This window comes from Balaenoptera physalus (assembly GCF_965194825.1).
Source record: "Balaenoptera physalus genome assembly, contig: HAP1_SCAFFOLD_1065, whole genome shotgun sequence".
NCBI classification, from domain to species: Eukaryota; Metazoa; Chordata; class Mammalia; order Artiodactyla; family Balaenopteridae; genus Balaenoptera; species Balaenoptera physalus.
In genome coordinates, this window is record NW_028125728.1 from 141,818 (window position 1) to 164,351 (window position 22,534).

General features: G+C 43.4%; 1 protein-coding gene and 1 pseudogene across 2 annotated transcripts; one reads left to right on the top strand and one right to left on the bottom strand.

Annotated features, from left to right (window-relative positions):
* Positions 1-2,380: 2,380 nt before the first annotated feature.
* LOC309653739 (myosin-13-like) lies at positions 2,381-13,042 on the bottom strand (the record flags this gene model as incomplete). Its single annotated transcript, XM_082478548.1, has 6 exons — positions 12,691-13,042; positions 8,074-8,217; positions 7,832-7,988; positions 5,979-6,006; positions 5,061-5,172; positions 2,381-2,509 (listed from the first exon to the last, which is right to left on the bottom strand). The coding sequence occupies exons 1-6, from the start codon at positions 12,949-12,951 to the stop codon at positions 2,381-2,383; spliced, it is 831 nt and encodes a 276-aa protein (XP_082334674.1). The 5' UTR covers positions 12,952-13,042.
* Positions 9,356-11,279, top strand: LOC309653742 (UBX domain-containing protein 4 pseudogene; annotated as a pseudogene). The gene has a single exon. The product of its transcript is annotated as a UBX domain-containing protein 4 pseudogene (transcript).
* Positions 13,043-22,534: the final 9,492 nt, after the last annotated feature.

The following is a 22,534-nucleotide window of genomic DNA, read 5'->3' on the forward strand; positions in this document are numbered from 1 at the left end:
GTGAGGTATCTGAAAGGAGAACCTGAGAGGGCCCGTAGCCCTGAGAGACTTGCCCTTGGCTTATGGCAAGGCCAAGGGATTTATCCTGCATGGTGATTTCTCCTGCTGAGAACCCCCAAACCCCACTCTGGTCAGCTGGCCCAGCTCTGCTTCCTGCATGTCTGCAGCCCGGGCTGGTCCTTGGCCACCTGCTGGGATGGGAAAGGGAAGGGTCTCAGAATTGCACCTTAGAAACTTGCCAGGGGGCATGGATTGAAAAACATGGGGGCCATCCAGGCAGCAGAGAAGGGAGAAGGGCATCTTGCTGCCCTTTCATTGTGGAATCGGTGGTGCTTCTGCTGAGAGGGGCCTTTCCATGGAGACCGCATGTAGTGTGTTTGGTGTCTTGGAAGTGAAGAATTAGAACCTGTACGATTTGCAAATTATGTGGTCCTTTAATTTAAAAACAAAACCCCTAGAACCTTTGCTTTATAAATTGAGGTCTGAAAATTGAAGGTCTGTTTTGCTTCCACTGTGACACTATATTAAGAAATGTGGATTTATTGAGAAAAGAGTCAGAATAGAGAAGGAAACAGAGAACTCAGAGGTACCACTGTAGTTTGGCAAAGGCTGGGGGGAGTTAATTTGTCAATGCTGCTGGCTTTCAGTAGCCTGCAGCCATTCTCCTCCTGCGGCTGAGGGGGTATAAAGCTGTACTGGGTTGCTCTACTCTTCTTTTGTAGAATTCCAGCTCAGAGCCATCTCTTGATGTATAAGTATTTCGCAGACTAGGTTCCCAGGCAACTCCTGGAGGGCCAGAGGGATTCCTTCCTTCATTATACCTGTCTGTTTGAATGAAAACCAGCAATGACATATTTTTCTTTAAATCTGGTTTATGGTCTATCATCCAAAAACCAGATTAGCTATTTCCTCACTCTCTCAATAGGCTCGAGTTCCTGGAAACTGAAACCTAGAGAGGGTGGAAGAGTGCCCGAGGGAGAACGGGAGAGCCTGGCGGGAACCGTGACTCCTGGGTTTTTAATGAGCTTCCTAAACAGCATGGTCATTAATTGGCAAGTGATGACCTTACGGAGAAACTACTGGTGAAAATGTAAAAGCCTTTTGTTAACAATGTGCCCACCAGGTGCGCATCTTATGGAGTATTTTCATTGCATTTCCAACACCTGGGAGGGTGTTGGGCAGAGGGCAGGTGTTTAATAGATTTATTGAATAAGTTCAATTACATACAATTATATCAATGGAAGGGTCAGCAACACTATGAGGTTAGGGTTAGGGTTAGGGTTAGGGCCAGGGCCAGGGTCAGGGTCAGGGTCAGGGTCTTAGGGTTAGGGTTAAAAATGCAAGTTCTGGGGTTGGGCAGATCTGGGTTCAGACCGTCGTTTACAAACTGTCTTCGTGCAAATCGTGTGTTTTTTTCCTAAGACTCAGCTGCTACCTTTATGAAAGGGGGGTAGAAGTGGTGCTGATCCCAGAGGTTTTGTTGAGGCAAAGCTCTTTTCTCAGTTCCTAGCATGCGTGAGTGCTCAATGCACTCAGTTAATATTATGGTTATTGACCCTGGAGATACTCCCCAAAGCTAAAGGCCAGAGGCCTGACAGGTGTGTTGAGGAGGTGGGTGCCTACTGTGAGCCCCAGGTGGCAGGTAGCCAGAGGAATGGAACGGCTGCTGCAGAGCGGGACTGTTTTCTCCTGCTTTAGACTTTTCTGTATTTTCTAGATTTTCTTAAAAGAACCATGTAGATGGTTTTGTATCCTGAAAACTTCCAACAAAAACTTTAAAGACATTATCCATGCAAACATTTACTCTAAAAAGCTGGAGAATGGAACTGAAGGCCTATTTTGGAGAACTTTCTGTATTCCCATTTCCTGGAATCTTCTGAAATGGAAACAAGTGGGGGAGGGGTGTGATCTGTACTAATTCTCTGAGCTCTTGGGTCTAATCACTGAGCATCCCTGCATCCCAGCTTCCTCCTGAGATCATGGGTACCTCTCAGTTCATAAATTCAACAATTCCTTACTTAAGTAAATAAACACACAAAATACTTACATCAGTGGCCAACAATTCCTCACTGTCATCAATACTGGCCACGGTGACCTCTCCTTGGCTCACAAAGGGGAAGTCAAACGGGTTGGTTGAAATGAGAAGCAGGTCTGTGAAGCAGAAGGATCCCTTTAGCATCTTAGGCACAACTGACTCTGAGTTTTTTTCCAATGTGATCGATTTGGAAGATGAGAATGATAACCAAGGAACTTACCCATAAGTTCCGGCTTCTTGTTTGACATGATTTGGTAAAAAATATGATAGCCTCTCTCACGGGATAACTGAAATGCCGCCCTGGATTTTTCTAAGAGATCTAAGATAACAAAAAACGATGTGATTTTAGGGTCCCCAGGAGATGCCTCTGTGGCCAAATCCAAGGTGCCAGATAGAGTGTTTGGACTCACAGGTTTCAATGTCCGCTGACACCAGCTTTCCTGTGGCTCCAAAGTGAATGTGAATGAACGTCCCCTGTCCAAAGACAGATTGAAAAACACAGTTATTTTCTTTCTATGGTACTGTAGCCAGCTTCTGTTAGGTACTACTGAGGATGGGTGGGCTGTGTAGGCTCACGGAGGAGGTGATGCCAGAAGCATGAGGACCTTCCTCCTCTCTGTTTGCTTGGCATCTGGTCCCCACGCTGGCTCAGCCAAGACTCAGGAAGCTCTGCCCAAAGCACCTGGCCCTGTTCCCACAGCTCTGGGGATGCTTGCAGGCTCCCTCTCAAGTCTCGGTTTGGGACCACCTCACACCTGTCTGTCTCCTTGGTCTTTATCCTGCTCAAACTCTTTGTAACACCTTTGAACTGATAACCTGGTTGGACTATCTGACTTCTTTTTTGCCTCTGGATGTTACTTCTGAGATTTCTTGCCTCAGTTTTCCTTACTACTTACTACATGCAAACATAGCTCCCAGGCCAGGCCTCCTGGCTCCCCAAAGACCCACTCAGCACTTGGGTTCCCCCAATCTTGGGGAGTGAGGGGTGAAATTATATATAGTATATATGTGTGTGTGTATACTCCCTTCTTACATCATCTGCTTAATTGGTCGCTACCACTCTGTGAGCCAACTGGAGGGCAAAAATATTGCCTTGCTTGTTCACCCACAGACCCTGGAATGTAGTACATCCTCAGTAGTATTCTCAGTATTCTCTGAATGAAGCCTAAGAAGAGTTAATGAAGGACCAGTGTAGGTTTATGTGAATTATGTGTTCGCTCTTCAGGAGTTCTAGCTGCTGAATGCAAGTGCCTCTGGGTACTTGCTCTACTGGCCAGTGAAATTAGATAGGAGACTGGATACTTGTTTATTTGCCAGTGTCGGAAGTAAATGCCTCTTTGGTTGAGCTAATCCTAAGTGAAACATTGAAGGATGGGACATATCCTTCAGTATCTTCAGTTTCAACTTCTTCCCAATTTTTGAGCTCTGCTGCCTCCACCAGGTTTTCCCTCCTCCCAGCACCTCCTGACTTGGAGAAGGTCAGATCTGCTAACTAACTTCACACTAAGGTTTTCATGGCTAATAAGTCAGTGGATACTGTTCAATGGACTTATGTATTTTAAAATGCTTCCACCTGAAGAGACCAATTTTAGCATAGAGAAGTCATTTTGTACTTGTGGAATTTGAATCTTGAATCCTTGTGACTTCAGGAGGCTCTGAGGTGATGCTGATTAGTTAGGGAAGGACAGCTAAATCTTCCTTCGGCTGGGAATAAGACAAAATGTTCTTTGAAGGGTTATCAGAATATCCCGGTTGGGCAGCTTGATCTGAAGCGCTTGGGGGTAGACTAAGGCCAGGTATATCCTAGTTTATGTGGCCATTTTTCATATTCAGCATTGGAGGAGAGGGTTTTCTTTCTGGGGGTCATTGACAATTGGACTGAGTCTTAACGAATCTCAAAGAGTTGTCATTCCTCACGGTCTTGGCATTTCCAAAGGCCTCCAGGAGGGGGTTGGCCTGGATGATCTGGTCTTCCAGGGTTCCCTAATAATATGTGAGAAGAGGAAAAGAGAGGACTTTGGACGTCTTCTGGAGTAACTTCCCAGTGACTCAAAAGTGTGGATGCTCTGGGAAGGTCCCAGGGAGAGATGTCGCCCAGCTCAGGCTGGTGAGGTACAGTTGTGCTGAGTACCCACAGGCCCATCCCCACCCCACCCAAGGAGGCTTCAAGGTCCCATCGTAGAAGGAGTCTTAGCACAGCATCAAAGTGGCTTCTGGCCACACCAGATTCCAGGTTGGAGCCCTACCCGCTACCTCTCAATCTCCCAGATGGCCTTTCTTCTCTGATAATATTTTATTATAAATTATGGATTTGTAAAATATAGACCTCTGTTCCTGCATGCACCAGGACCCATTTATACAGATATTCGGGTTCAGAAGTAGAAACAGACTGTGAGCAATGAAAGTGACCCATATGATAGAAACAGTGGTTCTCAAAAAAATGTTTAAGTTGCATAAAATATTTTGTGAGAATTATTACGTAGAAATCCACTTATAGAAAGCAGAATTTTTACCTTTTCCCCTTCCCCACATGATTGCTTGCCTTTCTGACTTCAGAGCTGTTTGGAAACTACTGTCCAGCCCAGTGGTTCTCAAAAGTGTGATCCCTGGACAGGGCATGAACAATGGGAACATGACAGAAATGCAACATGCCAGGATTTTGAATGTGAGACAGGAATTTCAGTCAGAAATTCTGGGCCTGGGGACCAGCAATCCGTTGTTAACGATCCCTCCTGGTGATTCTGACGTGCACTCCAGTTTGAGAACCACTAGCCTAAACCATTCCTTAGCCAAAGGAGGATGTGGAGTTGTTCAAGGTCACTCGGCTGTTGCTGATGGAGCTGGTGCTAGAGCCCGAGTCCAAAAGGTGGAGCCATTTCCTGCTTTGCCCCGTAAACACCCCCTGGGGCAGGACCTCGTGCTGTGCATCTCTGCTGAGCACAAAGCCCTGCGGACACTTGGGGCTCACCTGGGGTTTCAGTTATACTCATTCCAGCAAGCCTTCCAGGTGCAGGAAGCTGCTCACCTGCATCTTGCCCGGCCGCTGCGCCTTCCTCTTCTCCCCAGTGACCGCAATTGCTGCAAAGTACTGGATCACACGCTTGGTGTTCACTGTCTTCCCAGCCCCGGATTCTCCGCTGTTGATTTAAAAGTAACTGAGAGGGACTTCCCTGGTGGTCCAGTGGTAAAGAACCTGCCTTGCAATGCAAGGGACGCGGGTTCAATCCCTGGTCAGGGAACTAAGATCCCACATGCCGCGGGGCAACCGAGCCCGCACGCCATAACTACTGAGCTTGCGCGCCTCAATTAGAGCCCACGTGCCACAAACTACAGAGCCCACGTGCTCTGGTGCCCGCGTGCCACAACTACAGAGCCCACGCACTCTGGAGCCTGTGTGCCACAACTAGAGAAGAGAAAACCCGCCTGCCACAACTAGAGAGAAGCCTGTACACCACAGCGAAGAGCCCGTGTGCCCCAACAAAAGATCCCGAGTGCTGCAACTAAGACCCGACACACCCAAAAATAAATAAAATATAATAAAGTAAAATAAAATAAAATAAAGTGTGATACACAGACATAGAGAACAGACTTGTAATTGCCAAGGGGACCAAGGAAAGGGGGAATGGAGGACAAATGGATTGAGAGTTTGGGATGAGTAGATGCAAACTATTAGATATAGAATGCATAACCAACAAGGTCCTACTGCATTGCACAGGGAACTATATTCAATACCTTGTGATAAAACAAAATGGAAAAGAATATGAAAAGGAATATATGTGTATAACTGAATCACTTTGCTGTACAGCAGACATTAATACAACATTGTAAATCAAGTATACTTCAATAAAATAATTTTTTTTTTAAAAAGTAAGTGAGCTAAAGGAGAGCAGAAGGAATGGACAGCCCCTTCCAAGTCATCATGGCAACAACACAGGTTACTCACGCAATGAGGACGGACTGGTTGTCTCGATCTAGAAATGCAGAAGGAAGCAGGACAGAATAAATAAACAACATACAGGCAGGATATACAAATCAGGCAACATTGGGGGTAGACAGAGCCCATGAGTTCTAGTTCTGGCTTTGCCATTAACTAGTGGTGTGATGATTTGGGCATGTCGAATCTTCTTTGAGACAATTTGTGCAGATTTCCCAAATGCTGGATGTGTAATGTGGGCAGCATGAGAAGTGAACGGTGAGTCCCACAGTGTGGAACTTATTCGTGTTCACAGATCTTTACCTCCTCAATAGCACTTTCTTATCTCCCTTTTCAACAAAGAAAGCAAGTCTCAGACTTAGAACTTGTAAGAAGCCACAGCTTCTAATTAGAATTTATGGACACTGATTTGTTGTCATTGCCTTTTTCTTTCACCTTTACTTTCTACTTCTGGACAGTGACCGTGATTTTCCATTTACAAGAGTGTTATATGTTGAATTGTGTTCCCTCCAACAAACTAATATGTTGAGGCCCTAACTAACCCCCAGTACCTCAAAATGTGACCTTATTTGGAAATAGGGTCATTGCAGATGTAATTAGTGAAGATGAGGTCATACTGGAGTAGGTGGGCCCCTAATCCAATATGACTGGTGTCCTTATAAAAAGAGAAATTTGGAGACAGATGAGAACACAATGTGAAGATGAAAGTGCAGATCAAGGTGATGATTCTATAAGCCAAGGGATGGCAAGGATGGCCAGCAAACCACCGGAAGCTGGGAGAGTGGCCTGGACCACATTTTCCCTCTCGGCCCTCAGAGGGAACCAACCCTGCTGACACCTTGATCTCAGACTTCCAGGTTCCAGAGCTGTGACACAATGCATTTCTGTTGCTTAGGCCACCCAGTGTGTAGTACTTGGTTACGGCAGTCCTAAGAAACTAATACTAATAGTGATATTATTCTTCCTTTTTTTAAAAAATAGTTTTCCTCCAGATCAAAGGGCAGATTTGTTCGGTTCCTATTTTATTTTTATTTTTGGCCACGCCACGTGGCATGTGGGATCTTAGTTCCCTGACCAGGTATCGAATCCGTGTCCCCTGCAGTGGAAGCACAGAGTCTTAACCATTGGACCGCCAGGGAATTCCCTATTCTTCCTTTTTGAAATGGACGGAACTTCAGTCACTATAAGGAAAGATTTTAAATATGCAGAAATGGCCAGGATTGCGAATGTGACATTGGAATGGCTGAAGTTTGGGCCACATTGTCCTGGATGACTTTTAAGCATCTTCAGATCTCAGATGCTTGCTTCTACTTCTTCTCTCTGCACCAAGTCAAATCAGGTGAAAGTTGAACAGACTGAAGTGATGTTAGGCATGACAAGGGTGACAGTATTACCACATCTCTGCTATTTCATCTGCTATTCTAGAAATTTAAGGAGGAGAAAGAGGGAGCCTGAGAAAACAGGTGAAGGGAAGTTGCTGTGCCAATTTCTCCAACTTTGCATTCCTAAGTGGCTACTAATATAGTCTCTCTTCCAAGTGTGTTCCTGTTGGGGGTTTCTTTGGAGGTGGGGGCAGCACATCTCCTTGTGCTTCACATCCACCCCCAGAGAAGCATGTACTTAGTGTGGCTTCAGTCCCAAGCTCTGGCTTAAGAACCGTGACTGGTAATGGAAGATACTGCGCCCCTGGCTTTCCATCCTGACATCCTCTGAATCTATTGAGGTCACTTTGGTCATTGCACCGTTTGGATGACCAAAGCCTATGAAGAGCTCGAGTAATTAACTAAGAACCAGTGCAGTTAAAGGACTTGAATACTTCATTAAAACTATTTTTTTAAATATGGATTAAAGAAATTACTCACCAGTCAACATGAACTGATAGGCGTTGTCAGAGATGGAGAAGATGTGGGGCGGGGCCTCCTGGTGCTTTTTGCCTCTGTGGGCCGTCACCACCTCAGGGTTGTACACCGGCAGCCACTGGTAGGGGTTGACGGTGACACAGAAGAGGCCTGAGTAGGTCTGAGAAAATCAGAAAATTCAAGCTATGGATCTTGACTTTACTAAGAGAAGGAAATGGAATAAAGAGAGGTTGAAGGGTACTCACGTAAATCATCCAGGCTGCGTAACGCTCTTTGAGGTTGTACAGCACTCCTGGCTCGTGTAGGTGGGTCATCATGGCCATGTCCTCGATCTTGTCAAATTTGGGAGGGTTCATGGGGAAGACTTGGTCACTGTTCGGAGTGAGTGTCTGGATATTGAGAGGAAAAATCACATGATGAGTGGGAGAGCCGATGTGGTGACCTACCAGTGGGGTGAAAATGGTGAGATATTGTGGTGAGATTACCCCATTACCGTGGTTAACTTTATGGATCATTTCTGTGCCCAGAGATGATCCGTAAATAACTGTTCTTGATAAATCGAAGACTGGTCAAACTGTATAACCAATTCTGGTCTGATGCCCCAAGTCAGCATGCCATTCTGTGTGCCAGAAGAGGGTTACAGGTGTGCAAAGTTATAGAGCCCTTCAGCCTCAGGGTGGCCAGGTGGAACTCAGGATGGCCAAGGCCACAGCAGCTTGCCTCTGTTTACCCCATTTGCTATGAGTGCTGCAATGACATCAAGCTTGGAAGATTGGAAAAAACTCTTCCAGTGTATTCTGTAAATCTCCACCTCAATACCTCTGCTCATGTGGGTCCCTTTGTCTGGAATATATCTACATTGAAATTACATCTAGCAACCTTCAAAGCTCTTCTGAAGTGCCACCTCTTCCATGACCTGTTTCTGCTCTCCCCTGTCTTTTCAAGGCTTCCAGAATTCCTTGCACCGCTGCCCTAATAGTTAAAACATTTGGACTTGAAGCATGGTCCATGCCTGAACAGTATTTTGAGACTATTACCTAATTTTCCCCTCTCTGTTTTCCCTCCCCTTTAAGCATACAACTGGCACTCCATTACTCAGGAAAGGTAGAAAATAGGGCATAAAAGCGAGAGAGCCTGTAAGCCTTTCTAGCGTTTGTTTTCCAAAAGCCCGAATCCTCAGAAGAGCTTTGAGGGTTTTACCGAAAAGATAAAAGGGAGGAGATTTGTTGATATAGACCAAATCTCTTGAGGAAAGGAAGCCCTTCTGCCCCACCGCCCTAAACTAGAGAGAGAGGGACATCCAAAATAGCATAAGGGAGATGGAAAAATCTGTGTGTCCTGAAGGTTCAGAAACTGGGGAGCTCCTTCCACTTCCGGGACTGCAGGGCCTGCGGCCTCCCGGGCTCCCGCACGCACCGACTTGCCAACGAGACAAAGGACAGGGGCGCGCTGCCAACGGCGACGCGTGGCGTCATGCGTCGCGGGGCGCGCCTCGGCCTGCGCGCTTGCACACGTCCTGGGAGCCGCTGACGGGCCTGCGCGCCGGTGCGGAGCCGGAGGCGGGCCGCGGGGGCCCAAAGACGGAGAGGGCGGGGCCGGCTCCGGGACCGAGGCGGCAACACGCCGAGCGAGCGCCTGTGCCCGAGGGCAGCGATGCTGTGGTTCCAGGGCGCCATTCCGGCCACCATCGCGTCGGCCAAGAGGAGCGGCGCGGTCTTCGTGGTGTTCGTGGCAGGTGATGATGAACAGGCTACACAGATGGCTGCAAGTTGGGAAGATGAGAAAGTGACAGAAGCATCTTCAAACAGTTTTGTTGCTGTGAAAATCGATACCAAAAGTGAAGCCTGCCTACAGTTTTCACAGATCTATCCTGTAGTGTGTGTTCCATCCAGTTTCTTTATTGGAGACAGTGGAATTCCCTTGGAAGTAATAGCAGGAAGTGTTCCTGCAGATGAACTTGTTACCAGAATCCACAAAGTCCGGCAGATGCACTCGTTAAAAGGTGAAATTTCAGTGGCAAATAGTGGCCAGTGAGAAAGTTCAGTCTCTACTCCATCCACCTCATTTGATCAGAACAACACTTCTGAAAACTGTCAGTCCAGAAATGTAGAGCTCTGTGAGACACCACCCGCTTCTGATACAAAGTCAGATTCTGCAACAGGAGGAGAAATTTCAGGCCAGGCCACTGTGTCTCCAGAGCCTGGTGGATGTTCAAATCAGAGACCTACAGAGGAGCTCACCGTCAGAGTGGAAAGAATAACCAAACAACTTGAAGAAAAGAGAGAAGAGAAAAGGAAAGAGGAAGAACAGAGAGAGATTAAGGAGGAAATTGAGAGGAGGAAAACTGGAAAAGAAATGTTGGATTATAAAAGAAAGCAAGAAGAAGAATTAACAAAAAGAGTGTTAGAGGAAAGGAACAGAGAAAAGGCAGAAGATAGGGAAGCTCGAGAGCGTATAAAACAGAAGATTGCACTGGACCGTGCAGAGAGAGCTGCTCATTTTGCAAAGACAAAGGAAGAAGTAGAAGCTGCTAAAGCTGCTGCCCTGCTGGCCAAACAGGCAGAAATGGAAGTCAAGAGAGACTCTTCCACAACAGAAAGAAGCAGTGTTGCGAGAATTCAATTCCGTCTTCCTGATGGTTCTTCCTTCACAAATCAGTTCCCTTCTGATGCTCCTCTAGAAGAAGCAAGGCAGTTTGCTGCACAGACTGTTGGCAACACTTACGGTAATTTTTCATTAGCAACAATGTTTCCCAGGAGGGAATTTACCAAAGAAGATTATAAAAAGAAATTACTGGATTTGGAACTTGCCCCAAGTGCTTCAGTGGTACTGTTGCCAGCAGGAAGACCAACTACATCCATGGTACATTCTTCCAGTGGCGACTTTTGGACATTCTTGGGGACAGTACTTTACCCATTCCTTGCCATCTGGAGATTGATTAGCAACTTCTTATTTGGTAATCCTCCTCCTGCACAGACCTCGGTGAGAGCAGCATCATTGGAATCCTCAAACCTTGCATCCTCTAGCAACTCAGAAAAAAGGGAACCAGTCAGAAAAAGAGTGCTGGAGAAACGGGGGGAAGACTTGAAAAAGGAGGGCAAGATATACAGATTGAGGACTCAAGACGATGGTGAAGATGAAAACAACACTTGGAATGGAAATTCTACTCAACAGATGCAGTGTGACAAGGACAATATGTGCAGTAATCATTGTTTCTCTTATGATTTAATTCAACTGAAATTCTACTGGAGAAGTGGGACTGCTTTATGTTTTCCAACTCATCTACAAAGTGTCTCTTTATTCCTGCTTAGTGGGTTAAAGTTGTTTAACCTCAGATAAGTCAAGAGATAAAATAACTGGCTGCTAGGTCCTTGTATATGGTAACCAACTGCTAGAAGCCTAAAATAGCAAAAGGTCTGCGACAGCCTCCCTGTATCAGCTTTCTTGTTTAGTATTTCATATGCCCATTAGCCCTGTGCTCTCAGATGATATGTTTTGTTTAGGGCTGTTTTGCTCCAGAAATCCTCAGCCCACACAAAGTAACTGGTGTGTCACTGAATAATTTGATCTTGAGTCAGAGCGTTTTAACTAGCCAATCAGATGATAATTTGGGTTTAACTTTTCTCTTCTTGCTCATCAGCTGCAAGCAAAATCTTGTAGTTTTTAATCTTACTTAAACACTGGATAAAAAAATCTTTTCCAAAAAAAAAAAAAAAAAGAAACTGGGGCTTGTTTCTTAGCAATCCTTCAGGGGGGCAGTGACACCCCATGTGGTATTACTGAAAATGTGGCATGGCTCTGGGGAGGGGACCCCAATAGTAACTCCAGAAAATTTATTTCCGGCCCTGTGAAAAGAGGCTGACACCAGAGGTTAAGTTTAATAATAACAATCATCATCGTCATCATCGTCATCGTCATCTGTCTTGTATGCTTGAATTTGTGAACTGCGATTCATACCTACCATGTACTCTTTTTTTAAAAAATTATTTTATTTATTTATTTTTGGCTGCGTTGGGTCTTCCTTACTGCGCACGGGCTTTTCTCTAGTTGTGGCGAGTGGGGGCTACTCTTCGTTGCGGTGCACGGTCTTCTCATTGTCATGGCTTCTCTTGTTGCAGAGCACAGGCTCTAGGCACACGGGCTTCAGTAGTTGTGGCGCACGGGCTGAGTAGTTGTGGCTCGCGGTCTCTAGAGTGCAGGCTCAGTAGTTGTGGCGCACAGGCTTAGTTGCTCCGTGGCATGTGGGATCTTCTGGGACCGGGGATTGACCCCGTGTCCCCTGCATCGGCAGGCGGATTCTTAACCTCTGTGCCACCAGGGAAGTCCCCATACCCACCATGTACTCTTGATTCCTACACTAGATGATAAACTTTGGGGAAGCGGGACTGAGATTTGCTCATATTTACAGAGTGATAGACACTGTGACCTAGACATGGTGCGTGTCCAGTAAGGATTGAATTGAATGGTGCTCTGTAATTCTCTGCATTAAATTAGGCATTGCCTCTGGAGCTCCCTCTGTAAGTCACTCTGCAGCCTAGAGAGGTCTATTTGGTATATTCGCCCATCCAGCAGCAATCTGTATCAATCTCTCCCTTAAACAGTCCAAACTCTTCCACCACCACCTTCCCCTTTCTCCAAAGCAAACATCATAAAAACTCTCAAAGCCCAAGTCCTCGAAGGAAAGAGCCAGAGGAAAGGTATGTGCCATGGCAGTTTTTACCTGCGACTTCACTCAGAGTAGATCAATGTGAGTCTTGTTCTATCTTCAGATTCCTATGGGCCAGCATGCAATTTCTACTATTCTACTCCAAAGGCAAAGGGGGATGCCCATGTTAGCAAGGACATCTGAGATCAACACTTACCCGGTTGTCGAGGGTCTCGACTGTGACTTTGTCATTTTCCTTGCTCTGGATCATACCTTTCACATAAAATTCCTTATCATCCACTGCAAAGCAAGCTTTCTTAGAATCAAATGGGCGATTTTGAGCCTCGATTCTCTCCTTCTCTGATTTCCACAGGTAGGGAGCTGCTTCTCCAAAAATGGCCATCTCTGCATCAGAGCTCATGACTGCAGGGGCTGGGAAGACCAGGGCTGCTGAGTCTGGAGCTTTGGGGAGCTCCATCCTGTTATTTCCATTCAGACAGGGGGCCAGATTCAAAAGTTCCTGGGATTAACCTACGTTCTGAGGAATCCAGGACCTGGTATAGGGGCCTAGAGTGGGAAAGTGGGGGTGAGCTAAAGGAGATATCTTACTCCAAGAAAAAAGTTTGAGGGGACATCTCTTAGTCCAGGTCCAGGTGTGGAAGTCTAAACCAATTAGAGGAAGCCAAGCTGAGCCTAATAAAGGAGGCCTCAGAAAATACTTCCTTAATTACACATCACATTTGAGCCTCATGATCTCGGTGTCATTCCCAAATCTTAAGGGTGTCTGAAAAGAATTACTGGAATGTTGATAATTCCTAGTAGAAAGTTCAGATAGCCCAGTGAAAAGGAATGACTTGAACATAAAGTACTGCCACACTTGTTTAGCCAATTACAGGCAACAAGGTGATAGGAGACATTATGGCCTAGTGCAATGGTTCCAAACTTTAATATGCGCCAGAATTACCTGGAGAGCTTGTTAAAACACAGATTTCTGGGCCTCACCCCCAGAGCTTCTGATTCAGTAGGTATGGGATGGGGCCTGAGAATATGCATTTCTAGCAAGTTCTTAGGCAATGCTGGTGGTGCATTCATCAGCTGATGGTGAATTCATCATTGTGGTCCAGGGACCACACTCTGAGAACTGCTGGTGTAGGGCCTTCTGACTCCAAGAGTGGTCCTTGAACACGTTGCATCAGCATCACCGAGGAGTTGTTAGACATTCAGAATCTCAGAACCACCCCGCATTACAAAACCAGAATCTGCACTTTAACAAGATCTCCAGGTGATTTCTAGGCATAGTAGAGTTGAGAAGTACTGGGCTTAAGGCAGGGGTCTCCGAACTTTAGTTATGTGTAGCAGTGTCGGGGTGTGACAAACAGTGTTTAATTAAATACCTGCTTTAGAACTCACTGCTTAGCGTGTGTGTGTGTGCATGTGCGTGTATGGTGTGTTTATGTATCTTTCTGCCTCTCTCTCTCTGTCCACCCTCCCGCTCATCCCTCCCGTCACATCTTTCCAAACCATCCCCTTTCACAGACCTTCTCTTTATGTGTTTTCCTTGCTTAGAAGCTAGAAAAATTTGGCTTAAAGTCCCGGCACTGAACTTGGTCAAACCACTTAACTTCTTTGGGCCACTAATTTCACTTAAAATGAAGAAGCAAGCCTAGCTCATTTCTAAGGCCCCTGCAGGTTGTGTGACTTTTCTGGTTCCTTTTCCTCATCTGCATTTGCTTTTCCTGTTCCCTCTGGACCTCTTCCCGTATCCTTCCTGACCCTCTACTTCTTTTCCCCACACCTCTTCCCCTTCTCCCTTTCTTTCTCTGCTTTTTCCTTTCCATACATTCTTCTGTAAGTGACCATAAAATGGAGTTCAATTACACACATGTATCCCCATATCTCTCTTAAGAAATAGGTCATATGTTTTGAATAAAGCCTTTTATGTTTCCTATTAAAAGTGGGAAAATTGAACATTTTATGGTTGTCTCTTGGAACTTCCCCCGCCCTCAATCTTACACTTTATGAAATTACTCTTCATTGGTAACTGACTGTTGTTTCAATATCCCTCCTTGAGATTCTAGGGGGATCTAGTCCTACAGAAAGAGGAGCAACTGCTTCCCTCTGGATCTTATTCAGGATAAGTTGCATTTCGATGTTACTTTGGCCAGTGGTTCTGCTGAACCATCTGTGTGCTCGTGGTTAAGTTTTCATAGTTAAGAGATTGGAACTCAATGTAGCACCGCAAAGAGGACCTCTGGCTTGCAGGCTTCATGCGGTTTAAATTTTCTCAGTTACTGCCTGGTGGAGAGGAAGAATTCATCCATATTGTTTCCTCATCTGTGAAGATAGTCCCTACTTTTGTGGCTTAAGTGAGTTTTACGACAGCAGCAGTTCTCAAGCTTTGTTTTCTCAGAACCCCTTCACACTCATAAAAACCATTGAGAACCCAGTGAGTTTGGTTTATGCAGGTCATATCTACCAATATTTATGGTATTAGAAGTCAAAATTGAGAAAATCTAATTCATTTAAAGTTCCTATCAAATTCATTGCATGTTAACATTAATGACATATTTTTATGAAAATGACTATCTTTTCCAAAACAAAAAAATTAGTGGCAAGAGTACCGTTGTTTTTCATTTTTGCAACTCACTTTAATGTCTGCTGAGTAGAAGATGGATGGGTTTTCATGCTCGCTTCTGTATTCTGTCTGTTGCTGTAAGGTTTTTTGTTTTTTTGTTTTTTGTTTTTTGGTTAAAGTAGATATAGAAAATCTTTCACAGATATATAATTTGGAAAAGGAAAGAGTATTTTAATTGCCCTTTCACATAATTGTGGAAATTCTTTTTAGATACTATACCAAAACTTGACACGTGGTAGTTTCTGTGGTAGTTCCTTAAAGGCTAGTTGCAATGTGGAATCTGAAACCATATCAACAAACATTATGATCTGTTGGTCTGTGTTGAACTTTGAATGAAACTTTTACCCATGTGTAAACATCATACATTGATCATTTGGAAAATATTGTTCAATGAATTATACAGAACTTCCAAATATTGACACGTTTCATTATACAGTATAAAAAATCACAATCATTAATATCAGTACTGATCTCATTAGAAAATTCAAATATTAGGACGTTGTCAAGCTAATGATAGTAGATACAAGTCTTACAAAATTTTAAGTTTTGCTTGAAAACTCAACTATATCATTAGTAAAAATTACTGTCAGTAGTTTTCCTTGAAAGGATAAACACACTTCACTGCTTTTTGAGAAACTGTGTGCCAGATATACAAGTCTGAGAAACAATAGTTTGTCCGCTAGTCATTCTTTCAAGTAAAAATGGTGCTTCATGAATCAAGTGGCTGGTTCATCTTGCAACTCAGACAACTGCACATGTGTTTTTCCTTGAGACAAATGTCAAAATCCAGTGTGCAAAGGGAGTGCTTTTCATGAACTTCCTGTTTGATCATGTAGAATATTAGAAAGATGTGGATAAATTTGAGATGTAGTCAAATAAAACTTTCCATTGCTGCAAATTTTAGGTCATTTCTCGATGAAGCTGGCTTTTTAAAAAAATTATTTATTTATTTATATTTATTTTTGGCTGCGTTGGGTCTTTGTTGCGCATGCAGGCTTTCTCTAGTTGCGGTGAGTGCTACTCTTTGTTGCGGAGTGCGGGCTTCTAATTGCGGTGGCTTCTCTTGTTGTGGAGCATGGGCTCTAGGCATGCGGGCTTCGGTAGTTGTGGCACACGGGCTCAGTTGCTCCGCAGCATGTGGGATCTTCCCGGAGCAGGGCTCGAACCCGTGTCCCCTGCATTGGCAGGCGGATTCTTAGCCACTGTGCCACCAGGGAAGTCCTGAAGCTGGCTTTTTAAATTAAAAAAAATTCTTTTTCACTGTCAGTGTATGGCTGTGAAGAATACTATGACTATTTGTACAGCTTGGTGACATGTCTTGATTTGTAATAAAGTGTCAGATCGTCTATCCATCCTTGCTTTTGCATCATTAAGTCAACACAGTGAAGAAAGCACATGGCATCTGGGTATTATGAAAATTGTTTTGACCTCATGTACCTCTTGAAAAGTTCTTAGGAATCTCCAAGGATCCATGGGCCACAGTTTGAGAATGGTTGCACTATAGTGTGAGGGAATCTCATCAGGCTGCAAGTGTATGATCTGATGTCATTTAGCTTGACTTAGTGTTCAGCCTGCTACCCAAAGTGTTGAAAGTTGATCCACATCAAACTCATCTGCAACAGAATCTCTGTGGTTGGGACTGAGGAAACTGAATTGTTCTCAAGGGCCTCAAACACAGTGATGTTTGGGAGCATTATTTTGCTTTTATAAAGCCACTCTTTCCAAAACCATGGCATAGTCCCAATGGTCAAATACAAAATGATTTTAGGCAACTCTTTCTTAATTTTAATAGTTATATTAAAGTCTATTACCTTATTTTAGCAAAATGTAAGATGCCATCGATTGTAAGATAACCTATTTTGTGTCCCACTAATAAAGGAAAACACCCTGCTAATTACAGTACTCCTTTCATTGATTATAAGATGCATCCCAAGTTTAGAGATAATATTTTGTGAAAATGTGAAGAAAGTTAGAATAAAGTAGAATAATATGTTCTAACGACTTAGAGACAGTGAAATATCTGTTTATAGTAGTGATATAAAGCAGTGTTTCTCAAACTTTGGTGGGCCTAGGAATCCAGCTGGGAATCTTGTTGAAATAGATATTCTGATTCAGCAGATCTGGAGTAGAGTTTGAGATTTTGAATATCTAAATGTCTCAGCTGATGCTGAGATAGACGGTCCAGACTTTCATAGCAAGCAAATAGGGTAACTGAAAAACACATCTAAGAAGAAAAAGGAATCAAGGTAAATCAAAATATTAAGTGAATTAGCAGTACTGGTCTTAAGTGGGTATTGCAAAATTTGTGATAGTAGTATAAGAATGAAGTCTGAAGTTGGGGAAAGACTACAGTGACTCATGGTCAAACTATACCTTTAGGTCTCTTAGAAAAACAAGACTTTCCGTCTGGGATTCAAGTCACTGCGTGTGTTGAGGTGAAGATTTTTCTTCTTCCACCCACAGCTCTAACCATGACTCAGAATCCAGTATCTCCTACTTTTACTGCTTAGATGATGCATGAGTTGTATCAGCGATATTCTTGCAAATGTGTTGTCCAGACTACTCAAATGCCTTCAGGATGACTTTTTTCCCTTTTGAAAATTTTAGAAAATCATTTGGGGTAGTTTCTGCAGGCCAAAGATACTTCTTGCTTTAAACTGAAATCTGGCTCTCTGTGACTTCAGGATGTTTGATCCTCCTTTCGGCTCTTGGTAACAACAGAAAGAGTTCAAACCTTCTCCCCACAAGACAACTTTTCACCCACTTGATGGCTGCTCTGGGTTCTCCTTGGCTTTTTTTTTTTTTTTTTTTTTTTTAATGTGGAGCATTTTTCAAGTCTTTATTGAATTTGTTACAGTATTGCTTCTGTTTTATGTTTTGGTTTTTTGGCTGCAAGGCATGTAGGATCTTAGCTCCCAGACCAGGGATTGAGCCTGGAAGGCGAAGTCTTAACCACTGTACCTCCAGGGAAGTCCCTCAGCTTCTTCTTTTCCAGGCTAAGTAGCCCCAGTGCTGTCTTCATCTGTTTCTTCCGTGATGTGCTTCTGCATCTCCTTTACCATCACAGTGAGCTCACTCCTGTTAATCTCTTAAGTGTGACATCCAGACCACATGTTGTCCTCCATCAGCATGTGCCCTCACCTCTCCTGACCTAGGTGTCATGCCCTCTGGCAGCCTCCTCACACCGATGGCTCACCACTCACTGTCAAGCAAAGCCCCTCAACGCACGCTGTGTGCGTCCGGTTGCTAAGTCAGATCTTGTCCCCATATTTATACAACTGTACTCTGGGACCGAGGGCTAAAACCATGTATTCTTGGCTGATAAAACTTTCCCTTGTTAGGTCTCATCCAACTCTCTTGGCATGACTCATCGTGTCCCTGGAAACTCTACCCCCAGAAAGTCCTCTAATTATCTGCTTCTTGATTTTGAGAGCTTGACCTGCTTCCAGCCCTACACAGCTGTGTCCCTCCAACCATCCCCTCTGTTCCTGTCTTTAGGGGTCTTCCAATGGGGATGGCCATCCCAGTCTCCCTGACCTCCAGCACCACCTTCTGAGTGCTCCCCAACACCTCTTACTGCTGTCAGTGCACTATGACACTGCTCTCAACTTTCAGCCCTCTCCTGGGAACTTCTCAGCTACTGCATCTTGTCAGCAATGGTGTGGTCATGACTTAATTATACTTTGGTTTCCTTGGTCCTAATTCATCTAGAATTACTTCCAATAAACACAAATCTTGAGGTGGGGGAGTAATTTTTTTTTATTACTACAGTGGACATAGGTTTGAATCCATTTCTCCTTATTCTCTCAGCATCATTTGTGAGTAAAGACACAGCTGAGGGGATTCACGGGTGTGGCCTCTGCTCAAAAAACAGCAAAGTTAGACTTGTGTGAAGACTGAATCTTGAGCCTACGAACATCATGTTTGGGGCCAACCTAAGTATATTGACCTGGAGCTTGTGTGTCAAAGTTCTGCAGTGTGTTTTATTCCTGTTAGTGTGATGAGCAAATTTGGGAAGCCCTGCTTCCTTAGCTGCATATTTTGTAATCTGCCTTTAGAGATACTTAAGTAATGGATTTTAATTTCATCAGTTTCAGATTCCTATGAGTGTGGCAAGAATGAGAATGTGTAAAACACTGTTTGCTAATTTCAATTATTGTATTCCCAATCAAGATGAAAGTGACTCTTACCTTCTTGGTTTCCAAAGCAATGGTTAGTGTCCTTCAGGAATGAAGTGGCTTCTGAGAGTGATTCCAGAAATCAAAACTATACAAAACAAAGAACAAATGAACTATGAAGAGTTTAAATAAATCTAGAAATTGTACTTTTCTAAGTTTAGCTACATTTAAATAGTACACAGTGGATGATGTGGGATGGAAATATATTTTCCATTTTTCCCTTCGGTTAAGTCATCATTCTTTAAATAATTGGGTAATTACAGCACTGATTAACAATTTTTTTGAGTATCTTCTGTGTGTGCAAAGTACCATGTCAGCTCCTTAAGGGGGTATAAAAAAGGATAAAGACAGGCTCTACCCTAAAGGAATGCAAAATTTAGGAACAGTTAAGAGAAATGCTCAAATAAATCTTTGAACAAGGAAGAATAATACAAATTCTGTAAGCGTCTAAATGAAGTGTTATGGGGACTTAGAGAGATGATGCTTCCGGCTGAGGGTAGGGGGCCGTGAGGGGTCAAAAAAGAAAGGAGGGAGGGAGGGGAATGATCCGGATTGTAACTTGGATGCTTTTAGACCAGAAGTTGAATTCTTTGGCAATGAGAGAAAAGTTGTGAATTATGGGCAAGACTTCTTTAAGAGGTCTAGGAAGGGCACTCTCTTAAATATCCTATATTCTCTTGGAGAAGATGAAGGTAGGGTAGCTGATAACTTATTTGGGACTAAGGAATCTCAGTCCAGAAGTTTATAACCTACATGAAGATCTCAGGATACCATAAGAGTCTGAATAATTTTCAATATCAAATTTAACTTAAACTTCCCATTTACCACACAGTACTTTTATGGAACCTGGGGAACATGTCGTGAAATACCATTTAGGCAGGAAGAGACATTTCAACACTTGCTTTCCTACTTTGGTCGCGTACTCTTGGTCTCTTCCTTTTATGAGTCTCTAATAATCTCCAGCTATATCCTAAAATTCTCACAACTTACTCAGGAAAAGATTAAATGATTAAGTATCATATTCTGAATCCTTGGTTCAAACGAAATCACACTTGGAGGCAGAACCTCGGTTTTCTAATGCCAGCTCTGTAAAGTAGCTGTTGTAATTTCCTTGAGCTTTGGTTTCCTTCTGTAAATGAGACAGATGGACCAGAAAATACCCAAGATTTCTCTTAACCCTGTGAATGTATGACAGAAGGTATTCTGGTGAAGATGGTGGCCAGAAATCAAAGCATCGCAAGCTCCTAAAGCTATAGAATCCCTCTGAGGGATGCTCCTGCAGTGTCAGACATGACCCAGCCCAAAGTCCACAAGGCATGCCATGCATGAGCAGTCTGGAAACTGGTCATTAATAAGCAAACTAGGATGCATTCTGAGATGGATAAAATGCATGGGAGAATTTCTTCCCGCAATCATCTCCCAGAAATCCTGACACAAGAAAAAAATTTACATAACCAACCACAAAAATTTCAAATACTACTTCAAGGCAATCACAGAAGAGATATCACAAATTAGCATGTTTATTTGTTAACTGCAATTATAATACTGACCTAAACAATTAGAGGGGTAAGTACGTATTATATTCGTTTTATATCCTGCAGGTTAGTTTTTTTTTTTTTTGGTGTCATAATTGCTTATATTCTTGTCTTTTTACTCTTTGTAGAAGCTTCTTGAAAGGCCTCGCCATCTTGTCTCCCATATTGCCCGTAACACAGCTCCTTACGCTTAGTAGGCCCTCAGCAAAGGCAGCTGTGTTGCCTTCTCTCCTCTCCAGGTAACCTGATCAGGTATAATCACAGCTACATGGAGCAAAAAAGCGGGCACTTGTGAGCACTTACCTTGCGATGTTGTGGTCGAAGCAGTTTCGAAACTGTGGCCCCCCCCAGCTCCCTTTATACTCCCAAATGCGCAAGCCCAGCACTCTAACGTGGCTGTATTGGGGGATCACCATTTACTCCTTAGATGTAAATGCATCGTAGCCCTGATCTTTCACTCTTGTTAAGTTACTTGGATAAATGACCAGCGGAGGCTGTATAATGCCAAGTCAGCTGCGTAGGGATTTTGACGTTGGACACAGATCTTTGAGACTTAGAGAGTCCTAGAGGCTGAGCAGAACTGGGGCAGAGTGTGCTAAGAAGGTCAGTGAAGGGCAGAGCCACAGGGTGAATTGTCAAGCGATGGATGATCAATAGCATGGATACTAAGTACGTCTCCTTTACCCAGCATCGTAAACATGAGGTGGTGTGCGCCTCTTCTCAGAAATCTCCGGAAAACGTAAGATTGGCCATTTAACACATCCATTCTTTTTTTTAAAACGTTATTTTTTAATTGAAGTATATTTGATTTACAATGTTGTGTTAGTTTCAGGTGTACAGCAAAGAGATTCATGTATGTATATACACACACACACACACACACACACACACACACATATATATCTATATATTCTTTTTCAGATTCATTTCCCTTATAGGTTATTACAAAATACTGAGTATATAGTTCCCTGTGCTATACAGTAGGTCCTTGTTGTTTTTCTATTTTATATATAGTAGTGTGTATGTGTTAATCCCAAACTCCTAATTTATCCCCCACCTCCCTTTCCCCTTAGGTAACCATAAATTTGTTTTCTATATCTGTAGGTCTACTTCTGTTTTGTAAATAAGTTCATTTCTATCATTTTTTTTTTTTAGATTCCACATATAAGCGATATCGTATATTTGTCTTTGTCTGGCTTACTTCACTTAGTGTGATAATCTCTAGGTTCATCTAACCCATCTATTCTTATCCATTAATTTATTTTGTTAAAAAATCCATTATAGATGGAAAACTTTCTAAAATGTATTATATATTATCTTGATTTATTTAATCTAGTATCTTGAATAGACTTCAACTTTTCCTTGATCACTCAGGGGCCTGGGAGGTGATGTAATAAAATTGTCAGGGATATTATAGTTTCTTCGCGGATTTTACCCTGCACTAATTGTTCCTAGGTTGCAATGAATTTTTGTGTCACCTTTCTAGTTTTTATATCTACACCTTCACGGCAAGGTACTCAGCTGTATTCTGTCTGTGGTTAGTGTGTTTGCCTCTGTGAGCCCAATCTTCCTTTTTCTAATCTGCTATAGAATGGGAAACAGATGAGCAAGCTAAAGGAAAAAACAAACAAAAAAAAGGAGTCATAAGTTCCATGGGAAGTTCTAGAAGTTCTAATGGAAATACATGGTCTTTGTGACAACTCTTATGGTTGC